Here is a 14,557-nt window from a genome sequence, read left to right on the forward strand (position 1 = left end):
CTGAAATGTACATGTGTCATCTGCTGAACAGTGTGGGAGGATGATAAGGCACCACACTGCTCTCCATCTGCATGACACAAAAGGCTTTGTTATCAAAATAGATAGGCAAGCATCGTCAAAATAAATAAACATATACTAGAATTAAAATGCAGAGATTAATTGAAGTTGGCTAATTTGAAGAACTTTATACTGGTAACTTTTGGAATTCCTACAACCTTCACATAGTAATATGGACTCCATAAAGGTTTTTTATGCAAAATTTAATTGGAAGAAGAACAGTATACTGGCACTGCAGTACAGTGGATTGGAGGGTACTGCTGCTTCAAGGATGGTGGTGTTTGCACATTCTCCCCATGCCTTTGTGTGTTTTGTCTTACCACATTTCCAAAAACGTCCAGGTAAACTTGATTGTCAGTCAGTCAATCAGTCATTATCCAACCCACTATATCCTAACACAGAGTCACGGGGGTCCGTTGGAGCCAATCCCAGCCAGCACAGGGTGCAAGGCAGGAACAAATCCCGGGCAGGACGCCAACCCACCACAGTACACACACACACACACACACCAAGCAATTTCAAATTGGCCACTATGTGAATGTGAGTCTGCCTGTGTGCACTGATGCCCTATCCAGGGGTGTTGCTTGCCGTGTACCCAAAACTACCAGGATAGATTCTGCCCACCCACAACTCAGAATTGGATTACGTGGGTTTGACAATGTGGAGTAAATTGGAAATATAAAACACAAGTGCATATGCTCTCACTTTATACATTTTTGATTGCTGTAAAAACACTGAACGTGTAAGGAGTGTGTTGGCCAGCAGATGGCAGCATAAAAACACCACCTCCCACTAAAAGGACATTTCATGTAATCTGCATTTTGATCTCATGTGCAACAACTTTGAATGGAGCAGTACAGAACATGAAGACATGGGTGGGTGTCTACAACACTGTTAACAAATTAGTCACGTTGGTTCCCATTTTGTCCCATGTGTTGGCAGGATAGGCACAAGTGCCTCAGGACAATGAACTAAATTGGCATGTTAGAAAAGGGCTTGTATTTATGCTGTTGGAAGAAATTGTTTTGGACAGAGTGTGTGTTCAAATAAAAAAAATAACTTTCTCAAATTCCCTAATCCATCTCAGGGTCACAGGGGGCCTGAGCCTATTTTGGCAGCACTGGGTGCAAGGTAGAAATTGGCCTCGAACAGAGTGTCAATCCATCACAGCACCTACATAGTCATACATACACTCATACAAACACTCACACACAGTTTAGAATGACCAGTCAACATAACACACATTGGGGGATTTGGAAGGAAAACCCAAGTACTGTACCCTGAAGAAAATCCGTGCAAGCGTCACACAACCAACAGCCAGATGCACAATTAAAACCCAAGGTGCTGGATCCATGAGTACTAACCACTGCACCACCCTGTATGCTCAAATAAATTTGTTTAAAATATGGAACACAATGACAAGCAGGTATTGTATTAGAAGTTCATATATGGTGGTAGGGTTGAGGGGTGTCCAAAAGTATAATCTTTCAGTTGATGATGATCTTAATGTGACTCTGGTCTCAAAATAATATGTGGCAAGATTATTCATGAAATTTCCACTTTTTGAAATACAGTATATTAATGATTTAAAATTCACTTAACATCCACCCAGGCAGACATTTTCAATTAAAAACAGCAATCAATCATTTTCTAACCCACTTAGTTCTAGAAAAAGGTTTATGCTTGTGCCGCAGCCTATCCCAGCTAGCACAGGGCAGGAACAAACCCTGGACAGGTCGCCAGTCCATCGCAGGGTGAACACACACAGGCCAATTTAGCATCACCAATCCATCTAACTTTCATGTCTATGGACTGTTGAAGGAAGGCAGACCACCCGAAGGAAATCCACATAGGCGCAGGGAGAACATGCAAACTCCATGCATGAACCCTGGTCTCAATATCTGGTATACACACATTTGTACACAATTTACACTTTATAAATCACAATCATCTTGTAAATGTGCATACATGAATGTGCGCTTCAAACCCACATGGTGGCCACCCTGAAACAACCATATATGGACTACGTTAATCAAACTCATACATTTACAATCACAATGGTACAGAACTTCATTGGCCGGTAGAGCAGCCTCCCACCTGATGCATCCAGACATCTCCAACTGCATCTGAGGGGGTAGCCACTATCTCCTGGCACACGTAATAAAATTATTGTTACAGTGATAGACAACAGAATAGGCCATATGAAAAACTGAGGACTAAGCCAGCTACCTTACCAACAAACTTCCCACCATGTACAGTTCCACCAGCAAGTCACCTGACAAAGCTATTTGGCCTCAAAATAAGTGAATCATAGGTTCACTCAGGCCACCGAGCCACAATGTTTGTCAGTCTTATCTTGGCATCACAGACGAATTATGCATTATTGGAATGTCACTTATCACAGTAAACAAAAGCATCTGCGTTCTTACTATCCATCCATCCATTTTCTAACCCGCTGAATCCGAACACAGGGTCACGGGGGTCTGCTGGAGCCAATCCCAGCCAACACAGGGCACAAGGCAGGAACCAATCCCGGGCAGGGTGCCAACCCACCGCAGGCGTTATTACTAGTTCTCCTTATTGCAATATGAGTGCAGTCAACTTCCCCAAATTGTGTTAGAAAAATTGGACACTGCTTCTAAGAATTTTATGTTGGCAAAAATATGTTATGTCTTACGTATGTACATCCACACCATACAGAGACTAAATTATAGCACCTCATCAGTCGGTTAATGGCTTCCAGCACAGCAGTAATGATAAAGTGAAGCTTGGCTGAGATATTCCTGACCTGTTGGCCAGTTTACAGAGAAATGACAGCAGATGGCCTATATAAACTGACAAACAACACAATATTGGCCCTCTTAATGGAGAACTAAAATAGAGTTTGCGTATCAAATTCAACACTTTTGAGGATTAATATCTTTGTCATGTCAACACACATTCTAATAACGGCTCAAATATATGAATTATTATACGTGCGAGTCAACGTTTAGCTGGTTTGGCTGTATCTCCCTACTTGATCAAGGGTGTCGTCATTTTCTAGTTTCTCCAAAATGTTGCATATGCATGGGTCAGATTTGCTATAAATATATGCACGTGCTCCCATCAACTTTTCTTTTATAAATCCAGGATTTTGCATGAAAAGTTGTACATGCACATTTCAGGCCTCTTTTCATGTGTACTTGAGTTTGACAAATCTGACCCCTGCTGTTTACCATACTACTCAAAAATGTATTCAGTTTGTCGATGGTACTTTATGTGAGAAAAAATTATGCAACAGTTGTAACAAATGTACCATTAAAAAGTTTCCACCTATGTTCCTGTGTTCTTGAAAAACATATTTTAAAGTAAGATTTGGCATCAGCAATACTAATTCCCTTCATAATTCTGAACACTTCAATCTTGTCACTTCTTAATCTGTTTGCTAAAAGGTTCAGCTCCTTCAGCCTCTCCTCATAGCTTGCACCTTTCAGTACCGGAATCTGCCTAGTCACTCTTCTCTGGACTTTTTCTAGCACTGCCCTGTCTTTTTTGTAATGTGGAAACCAATCATAGACATAATAACTTTTATTCAAACTTTATGTCTTGAAGAATTGTTGTTAAAGTTACACTTTTATATATTGTAAGAGGAGAACACACATCCAGACCGGATCAGATGTTTTATTACATTTCTGGGACACCAATACAACAACACAGACTTTTGTACCCAGCCGGCGTTATTTAATAAATGGACCAGCGGTAGCTGAGCATAGTGAGTTGTTTCATCCCCCATACACCAGATGGCAGTGGTCCTTATACAGCAACCCATTCAGGACAACTACAGGGGTGCTTGGGAGATGGAGTCCGGAACTACAGCTCTGCATTGGTTCCTACGTGCCAACAGAGGGCGCTGTCGAGGGAGGACCACCCTACTTTCTTCATGGTCCAGAAGTGCTTCCAGAGTGAAAGCATTCCCAAATCCAGCATAAAAAGGAGCCCACTGCCTCATGGGAGGCAGACAGCAAATATCAGCAGAGGAGTGGAGGAGAAAGAATTGTGTGATTTGTGATTGATTCTTTGTATACTTGTTGCATATTTCTGAGAGGTGGGTGAAGAAGTGCCTTAGCAGAGAATAAAAATCCTTTATTTTATTCTACAAGTGTGTGGCATATTACTGAGTCTGGGGATTGTGACTCACTGGCGCCTCCTTGTGGTTTCAATATGTGTTAAAAAATTGGGTAACTCTTTTAAATACATGAGCATTTTTCATTAAATGCCAGCCTTTTGCAATATTTGCTTGACGCTCACATCTAGTGCCACGGGTAGAAATCAGTGGAAAGCAAATGCTTGGGTGATAGCATTAATCCTTCTCCTGCTTGAAATAATCTGTCTCAGCATTTCAGAAATAGCTAAATTTATGTTGATGAGCTGAATCTATGGTGTTAAGCAGTACATTTTTTTTAAGAAACCACGTTTCTGCCTTAACTGGGTTATTTGCCTTATCCTGGTTTTGTGTGTGCATGTAAACTCACTTATTGTCTATTAGGTCCTATAACTATTAGGATATAGCGGGTTAGATAAATGGATGGATGGTTGGCAAAAAATGATCTCTTCTGTCTAATACACTTGTTCTTGGTATATGTTGCTCAATCTTTTCATTAACTAGTCCATTAATTTACTCTGTGATGCATGTTATGCTTACTTTGCTCACCCAAATCACATTTTTATATTACCTTTGAGAATTTCCCCAGTACACAGTTATTTTTGAAAAATACACACTAAGGGTTTATATCTATGTTCATCTATCTTTACTTTAATTAGCATGCTTTCCTTTTATTTTGTACCTTTTTTTGTGAGAAGATTGTTGCTGTCGTACAGACATTTATAGAACAGGTTTTAGAGGAGGTTAAAGCAACATTTGTCACTGACACCTGCAAGAAGTAACAGGAAGTAATGTTGCTCGAACCTTAGCGTTGTTTGGGCTGAATCTGTGTCCCTATTTGGTTTCAAAGCAATCAAGCAGTGCTGCCCAGGATTACTGATTCAAGGCCTAAACTGGGCCATGTTTGATGGGGAATTAATTCAGTGTAATAGCAGCTTAAAGGCCCTACTGTACATTTCCTATTGGATCTTTCAGGTTTACACAAATCTCTGTCTAGTAAATTCTTTAAGCTGAACACTCATGTTTTCTATTTTTTAACAGCAAAAAGTACTTATTTTTTGAAAAAAATCTTAGTAACAGCCATTTTCATATAAATTGGCAGAAAACAGCAGATCGGTGTCATCACTGGTCTGGTACTGAGCTGGTGAAAGAACACAAAATCCCAGGAATCAATGAGGTGACATAAGCTATGCAGTATACAGCAGACCAGTTTGTTGATTGCTGGGTAGTCAGTAGTAATAATTACAATTAAAAGGAAATTTTGTCCAATGAGATCATTATAGGCGGCATGGTGGCGTAGCGGTAGCGCTGCTGCCTCGCAGTTAGGAGACCTGGGTTCGCTTCCCGGGTCCTCCCTGCGTGGAGTTTGCATGTTCTCCCCGTGTCTGCGTGGGTTTCCTCCCACAGTCCAAAGACATGCAGGTTAGGTGGATTGGCGATTGTAAATTGGCCCTAGTGTGTGCTTGGTGTGTGGGTGTGTTTGTGTGTGTGCCCTGCGGTGGGTTGGCACCCTGCCCGGGATTGGTTCCCTGCCTTGTGCCCTGTGTTGGCTGGGATTGGCTCCGGCAGACCCCCGTGACCCTGTGTTCGGATTCAGCGGGTTGGAAAATGGATGGAGATCATTATAAGATTAAACAGGGCTTGTTTCCAGGCTCCTACCCATTTCTTTTTTATATTTTTGAAATTTTCATCATTTTTTTTAAATTATTGACTACAAACTCATGAATTTACCATATTATTAACTGTGTATGAAATGCCTGCAGCCACATTTAAAAAAAAAAAAGTTTTATATAATTCAAAGGTTTAAAACAAAACATTTACTTCTTGCTAGCCTAACTCTTCCTTCACTTCCTGATTTCTTGTAATTTACAGGTGGCTGATAAAAAAGCATCTTTTGCAGTGGTCTTCAAAACAGAAGTTCTCTGGTAACCCACCCACACTTGGTCATATACAGTACACAGGAGTATAATTATATTTTCAACTAAGTTACATAACTAACAGTTTGAAGTTTGCTGAAGTTCAGCTCTTTTTTTATAAGCTGAAATGCATGCATATTTAAACTTGCCATCTGTTTTCTTTCAGAAACACAGAGAATATATGTCAGTATGTATTGCACTGTTAAAATATTTATAATATTACTGCAAAGCTTCCTGCATAATGTGTTCAGATGATCATAGACTTGTCCTTAGCGTATCTGCAATATTAGATAGATAGATAGATAGATAGATACTTTATTAATCCCGATGGGAAATTCACATTCTTCAGCAGCAGCTATTATCACAGAGATAATATTTATTCTGTTAGCATGCTAATGAAATTTCAATGTTCTGTTAGGACTGAGTTAGCCCAACTTGATATTGAACTACTGTACTGACTTAATTTATGACAGTCCTAGAGAAAGTGGTCACTTTCTGCATAGGCCCAGTTCTACCCGTGTTTATGTGGATTTTGCCCCGCTACTCTGGTTTCCTATCACACCTTAAAGATGTGCACCATACTGTACTGGGTAATAAACTGGACCCTATGCCAGAAGGTTGCCAGTTCATTCCCGGCCAATGTCTTGCTTAAGGTGTCTGGCTACAAAATACCTGGCAGTCTGAAAAATAACACCTACACCCGTATACATACACGCAAACTTAAAACAGAATATACAGCAATAATTTAAAGAATTTTTGGCAACGACTACATATATATATAAATTAAACAAAAAACAATTTAATAAAAATGACATAATAAAAAAGATGTTCTATCAGAAAAAGCCCATTCGAAGGTATTTATATTAAATGTAAGTGTTCTGCAGAGCCTGCAGTTCAAAAAGAATGGACTTCGCATTTAACGTTTGTCTCATCAATTACAAAAAGGGTATATTTAAATATGGAATATTATCATTAAGACTAAAAAGTAAAACATTACCACAAGAAGTTACATTAAAATGCACATGTGCAGGTAGAACATCTGGCCTCCTGATACGCTTTAAGACAACACTCAGATGTATACAGTAATGTAAAGTTAAGGATCCAACACATTACTACGGACGACAGTTACGTCATCAAAAAGGGACGGAAGCGGAAGTTCTAGTGCGAAGTTCGACATCGGGAAGCGACAAACACTCCGCCTGCTCCTCTGGCTATTGTAGTGGTTGGAAATCAGCTGCTCCTCTAGTGGTTGGTTTTAGACATGGCGTCAACGTGGAAGTTTGTTTTTAGCTTCTGTGTCTCTAATGTAGTTTGAACTCCATGCACATGCTTGCACAGAAAAAAATGATGTAATTTACAAAAACTGGATATGGACATGTTGAATAAGCTGACCGCGTTGTTCCAGCAAGCGCTGGAGACGGTGAGTCCTGGGAGATAAGGGATCACAATTAATGGGGAAAAAACTTTACTTCGTAGCTTTCGTGCTCCGTCTTCTGCTGAAGAAGAGCAAGGACAAGTGAGGGCGGTGTATCTTATATTTGTACTGTTGTCAAAGGCGAAGATCCCCTTAAGCAGGCTAAAAACTCAACATTTTTTCATGCCGGACCGCTCGTTTGTGTACTAGTGATTGCTGAATGTTTTTAAGTGCGACCTTTTATGGCCCTGATAAATAAAGAATTCATAATGTCGTATGAAGAAGCTCTAAACAGTTCAGGTCTTTTGACACGAGAAAACAGTTAGTTATTTGTTCGGTATTTTTTCTAAATGTAGCACACTTACAATTATATTTTCCATCACGTATTTTGCAATTTTTAAAGAACAGTATACACATTTCTTGAAGGAGAAATGGAAACGCTCCCCAAAATGTTTTTGTGCTCCCCCTGAAATCAACCGATTTCTGCGTGAGATGGATTGTTTACACGTCACATACTTCCGTGTACACGATATAGTCCGCCAGAATTTTGTGTTCTACCCAATACATAACACACGCTCCAAAACTTGTAAAGCCTGCTTGCTATCGTGAGAATTTTTTATCTGTATGTGTTATCTCTGTTTTCTCTCCTTCTTTTTGGAACATGACGCACTACCACATTTGGTTATTTATTTCTTGTTTTAATTCCCTCCATCAAGGTGTTAACTAAAAGTTCTATACTATACCCTTCTAGGAGATTGAGTGACGAAAATACCTGGGGCAATTTTGAAAAATAGCAAGCATTCCAAAATTCCTGGCTTAGAATAGAGCCCAAATATATGAGAGCAGCTGTTTTGTCACAGTCCAAAGACATGCAGGTTAGGTGGATTGGCGACTCTAAATTGGCCCTAGTGTGTGCTTGGTGTGTGGGTGTGTTTGTGTGTGTCCTGCGGTGGGTTGGCACCCTGCCCAGGATTGGTTCCTGCCTTGTGCCCTGTGTTGGCTGGGATAGACCCCCGTGACACTGTGTTCGGATTCAGCGGGTTGGAAAATGGATGGATGGATGTTTTTGTCAGCCAGAATTCACCATGACATGCTTTCTTGCCTTATCTGGTATTTGTCAAGTTTTGTTTTTTTTTTTTTCCTGGCACATATTAAGAACGTGGAATTTATGAAAAACAATATATATGTTGCAAAGTTTTACTGTCAAATAATGCAAAGAGTACGCACCCCAATTCTGGGCTCATCAGGCGTACATTGATTCAGACTACTAATGCTATGAATATAATATATATATATATACACACACTACATGATCTAAACACACCAGAATCGCTATGAAAATTGAAAAAGAAAGAAAACTCTTGATACAGACTTGATATGCAGGCGTATTACTGGTTTTATAAAGGAGTCCCAGTAGCATTTGTTGACACACATCTGCTGAGTAACTGATTGGCCGAAAGTCCCCAGTGTTGGTGTGTCACAGAGAGAGGATGTGCAGTCAGTCAGTCATTTTTTTTATTCATAATGGCACTTAGCTTTGTTTTATCTTAATTTATTTTTCACTTGACCTAGCCCTGATGGATAATGTCTGAAATTATCATATTTTTGTTTTAAGAAGAATATAAATTTTGTTCCTTTAGATAATACTCAACAGCTTGTAAGGAAAGCATTAGATTTAAACATTGAAACAAATACTCAAGCTAATTCCCACATTGGAAAATAGCACATTCATTTTCCTGTACTTGGTACTGTTTTATGCAGTAGGTTGTGTATTAAAGGATACATCAGGGTCGAATGTCCTGTGTACTAGAGGATTCAACAATCCAAAGTGATTCGATTTATCTTGCTTATAGTGCCGGAAAGTGGTGGCATGTTCTATGTTTGTCACTGTTCAAGTGGTATTTTCACTGCATTCTTTACCCATGACAGTACTACTGCTTTCATGCATTTCATCATTAGTGCAGAACTACTTGGCTTCTTGCTCTTTCAGATAATTATATTTCTTGTTCTATTTCTCTCATAAACCAAAACAGCGAGAACCAACTGTTAATCTACAGGACTCATTTATAGAACACTGGAAGGGAATTACCACCTATTATATTGAAACCTCAGGTAAGAAATTTGCTAATGCATTTGTTAAGATGTTATATGTTTATTAGAAATAAGAAATCCTTTTTATTTATATATTTATTAAAGTGTTGTTCATTTGCGTGCTCTTTAAGAACAGTTGGCCATGTAATTTAAGTGTTGGTAATACAAAATAAGTCATGTCAAAGTATTTTGTTAGAATTAAATAGATAATGACATGTGTTACAGTATATAGCAAATACAGTAATCCCTCACCTATCGCGGGGGTTACGTTCCAGAGCCCCCCGCAATAGGTGAAAATCCGCGAAGTAGCGACCTATATTTATTTTATTATTTATACATATTTTAAGGCTTTATAAACCCTTCCCACACTCTTATAAACCTTTCTCACTCTCTTGTTAACATTTCCCACACTCTTATAAACACTTCCTATGCTCTTAAACACTTTCTACACTCTTAACACCGCAGAGCAACACTGTACACTGCACACAGCGATCAGACGTCAATGTGTCTGCACTCGCTTTGTGAAGGGGGGCAGCTGAACTCACACTGAGCAGAAATGGACTTTGTGCTGCTTCTGCCAAAATGCCTGCTTGTCGCTCTGCGCGTTTGGAAGGAGGAGGAGTGTGTGTGTGGGTATGTGAGGGCTGAACGCACCTTCGCTCAAACCCCCCTCCCCGGAGGCGCAGTTCGCATTGTCAAGGGGTTGGGGAGCTGAATAAATGCTAAGGAGAAGTGGACTTTGTGCTGGCTTTGTGCTGCTTGTCGCTCTGCCTGTCAATAATTTAAAAGCCTGTACATCACCAATTTTCCTGTCTCACTGTCTTGTCTTGCGTGAAGTTAAAATGTTTTATAATAGTGAGATGTTACTCATATCCTTAGCCCGACATCCACATATCATATGTGTTAACAAAGTGTGTTTTATAAGTTTACATGTGTTTAAAGCATGTGGGATGGGTATTTTAAGGCTTAAACTATAAAAATGTTTATTTATATGGTCTTTCTATATCGCGGATTTTCTCCTGTTGCTGATGGGTCTGGAACATAACTTCAGTGATAGGCGGGCAATCACTTGTATTTAAAAACCCGCGAAGTCGTGAATCCGCGTAAAGTGAACCGCGAAGTAGCAAGGGATTACTGTAGTCATAAAAGCACATGTTTCTCTCGGGTTGAAAAGTGACCTTACTTGCAGTTTAGGTCTGCATCAGGCTTAGCAGTTTTTCCTATTTTGATTTAAAAAATTTTAGTGTTAGTACTTTTGGGAAATTGTTTACCAAACTGGATTTCTATGCATTTTCTGTAGAATTGTATTTCCCTCATAATTTACACAGGCACCACAAAGTTTAAATACTGAGAAAGAAATTTGACCATTCAGATTACTTTTTTAATGGTAGATGAATGCTGTGTAATAGAAGGCTTTTTTCATTTTATTTTTGATTGGAAATGAAAAAATGAGATTAGTCATTTGTACTGGATGTTGCTTTTGTCTGAGCATATCCACATGCATATATGCCTTTTGTTTTTTAATGTGAGGTCACATTTTGGCTTCTAATAACCAAACTGCAGGTTAAGTTAATTTGCAACTATAATTTGGTTTTTAATTTGCCCTGCCTTAAGTTTAGTGCTGCCAGGGTGGGCTTGTACCCTCCGTAATGCTACATTAAAATGAACAAGGTATATACTGTACTGACACTATCTCTGACATGCTTCATATATTAAATGATGTACTTAGGATCTTCTACAGATTGTTACTTTCACCACATTGTCCTCCTTGTCATTATTATCATCTAACCATAATACTTTGTTGGGTTTGCAGTCAAATAGATTGAAAAAAATGGTGATTCTGTAAGAAAGTGTTGTATTATTGAATATATTTCATTCTGTGGAGACAGGTGTTGCTTTTTTTTTGACATTACAGTACCAGTAAACCCCCGATTCTCTAAAGAATCGCAAATCCAAGAATGGCAATTACTTTCTGTTCCCTCCAGTCTTTGTAGGGATGAAAAATCATGGAGGGTGGGAGCATCCTGGGAAAGTTTTTATTTAATTAAATAAATATATTTGTACTAAAGCTGTTTCTTTTTGGAGCCGTGACTCCTTTGGTTCTGGTGTTTCAAAAGCGCGTTGTAGGCGCCTTCGTTCATTGTTTTTATCTATGCAGTCTCATTTTTGTTTTTCAATGGGTGTGTTGTTAGCTAAAAGTCGTTTGCTGTTAGGAATCATGATTGAACTTACTTTTAACACTGAATTGCCTTAATGTGATTCAAATAAGCCACACTGACAGCTGCCACACTGAGTGCTGGCACAGTGGATTAGAGCACACTGACTGGTGGCACTGTGTAGTGGAGTAGCTGCTGGTACTGTGGAGTGGAGAACACTGACCGCAGGCACTGTGGAGTAGCTGACTGCTGGAACTGTCAGTAGTAACCACTACCTCAAGTTTAAATACATAGACATATATAGATAGACGGCGCATTCACTGTGTTTCCCAGTCGACATTATATGTCAGCGCGTCAGCCTTATTGCAAGTGGCAAAAGTGCCATTTAATCTAATACAGGTAGACGTGGAAACCGGGTTTTCTGATGAAAAAACAACAATGTTTAAAACAGTATCGTTTCCATACTGTTTTTTGGCGAATCGTTTAAATGCAATTATTTATATCCATTTATACACGAATAATGGCAATTATTAAATAATTATAATTATTATTATTAAATAATTCCTCCCATATAAGTAACATTTTTCGGACTGCCTTCTTCTATCTTCGAAACATTTCCAGACTTTGTCCTGTTCTTACGCAACACAGTACTGAAGTATTGGTTAATGCCTGAGTCACCTCACATATACAGTAGATTACTGTAATACTATTCTATCTGGCATGCCACAAAAACTCATCCATCGCTTACAACTTCTTCAAAATTCTGCTGCCAGGATAATAACCTGCTGTTCTAAATCCACTGAACATATTACACCGATTCTCTCTCAACTTCACTGGCCCCCTGTTAACTACAGAATACAATACTAAATACCGCTCTTAACATTTAAAGCTCTCCACAACCTCACTGATCTCCTCCAGACTTACACTCCTCTCGCTCACTCAGTTCCTGTAATTTGAGAGTATTCAGTCTGGCAATATGGTGCAGCCTTAGTTTGTGGAAGATAGACACAACTAAAGACATGAGCATAAAATGATGGTTGTCAATTTCAAACTGTGTTTCCTCAATGTGCTCCTTGAGAAAAAACATCATCAAGTTTGAGAAATTTTAACAGCTAACAACAATCTACATAGTTAGTGACTAAATACATTTAGCCAAAACGTTGTTTGGAGGCTCACTTGAGCACATAAATGGATAGCTTTGCTAGCTTAGCCTGGCTTAGCTAAAGTAAAGATTATAAAACGGGATTTTCTAATGGCCAAATATAACCAAAACAATTGTCCAGCCTTACCTATGAAATGAAATCCCCCGGGATCTGGTTTGGAGCATACAGCGGTTTGTACAATCCTAAGCAGCACATTATTCATTACTTCACTCCACAGCAGTGCCACTCACAATATGGCGGCGACGTTGACGTACGATTCTGCTGGTCATGAGGCATCGTTATTCTATGTCTTTGTTTAAATATGTCACCATGGCAACTTGTTGAAGTGCACGCTTTACCTCAAGTTTAGTTTACAGGTTGGGTTGTGTTGTTTGGGCGCCACTTACTGACTCTCGGAAGCCGCTGGGTTTGACTCTGGGGCGCTGAGGCGCTTTGCAAGTGCGCATGCACTTTTGGCACGGGTTGTGTCTGGCATCCGTGCATATATACAACCTTCGTAAACATTACTAAACGAAGGTTGTATATGCAGTGGTGTGCGTGTTCGGGCGCCGGTTGTATTGTGACCTGAAGTTTAGTTTACAGGTTGTGTTGTGTTGTTTGGGCGCTACCTACTGAGTCTGGGAAGCCGCTGGGTTTGACTCTAGGGCACAGAGGCGCAGTGTGCGTGCGCTTTGGTGCGTCTGGCATCCGTGCATATATACAACCTTCGTTTAGTAATATAGATTAACAGTTTCACAGTAAGGTACAATATATCAAGAGAAAAGAGCAGGAAGTTATTCATCAAATGTGTGAAAGACATCATGGGAAAGTGGATATCAATGTTTTTTAATTTGCAGTTAGGCCTAGGTATACAGTACAAACTTCAGTTTTGTACTTTACTGTTATCTAAACATAGTACCATGTAGTACTGTAATAGTGTTAAACATGTATTGCCTCTCTCGATTTCTCTGTGTTAGCCTACATTGCTGAACTTATTCATGGATTATCACATTTGTGGAAGTCCTGCACCATTAACCCCTGCGAATTGCAAGCGCAGACTAATTTGTTTTAACATCCACATTTCTTTTTCCCTTTATACACAGCTCAGTAGTATTCATGGTAATTTAGTTTTGATGATTTTAAAGGGAAGAGCAAAGGCTAAATGCAAAACTGTATATTCAGGTTTCCTTTCATATTTGTAGTTCCTATAGCACAAAATAGCTTATTGATGCTCGGAAAATGAATAAAAAGAAGCTATCAGTCGGCACACTATTTCCAGTTACATTTTGGATATTCTATCCCGCAGGCATGTTCTAATGGTCTTTCTCCACCAGACAGAGATAAAAAAAAATTATAGATTTAATCAGTTACAAAATAATAAGATAATGGTGTCTAGTGGTTTGTAAGAAATCTGTTTGAAGACTTTAAAGTGAGTGCTACCTAATGATGACATTCAGGCAGGCCTGCCATATATTTAAAACCTGAGTTATACTTCACAAGTAAATTTAGGTTTTTCAAATTGTGAGCATTACAGGACAGTTTCTCAGTGTGGTATAAAGTGGAACAGTTGAATGCAAGGCTTCAGCTGGCTAGTAGCATTGTGAAGGCTATTATTAAGTTGTGATGCTCTTTCCACTTTT

At 39.2% G+C, this 14,557-nt stretch overlaps 1 protein-coding gene across 3 annotated transcripts in view; it reads left to right on the top strand.

The window, feature by feature from the left end:
- The first annotated feature begins 7,321 nt into the window (after positions 1 to 7,321).
- The window catches only part of fhip2b (FHF complex subunit HOOK interacting protein 2B), a 58,880-nt gene continuing 51,644 nt past the window's right edge, over positions 7,322 to 14,557 (top strand). Inside the window, exons 1-2 of one of the 3 annotated variants that reach the window (XM_051922127.1) lie at positions 7,322 to 7,534; positions 9,562 to 9,640. In XM_051922127.1, the coding sequence (XP_051778087.1) occupies positions 7,484 to 7,534; positions 9,562 to 9,640 (130 nt within the window). In that variant the 5' untranslated portion in view covers positions 7,322 to 7,483. The remainder of the gene's footprint in view (positions 7,535 to 9,561; positions 9,641 to 14,557) is intronic. The other 2 variants (XM_028803307.2, XM_051922132.1) reach the window with 2 other exon arrangements.

This window comes from Erpetoichthys calabaricus, chromosome 1 (genome assembly GCF_900747795.2).
Source record: "Erpetoichthys calabaricus chromosome 1, fErpCal1.3, whole genome shotgun sequence".
Taxonomy (NCBI): domain Eukaryota; kingdom Metazoa; phylum Chordata; class Cladistia; order Polypteriformes; family Polypteridae; genus Erpetoichthys; species Erpetoichthys calabaricus.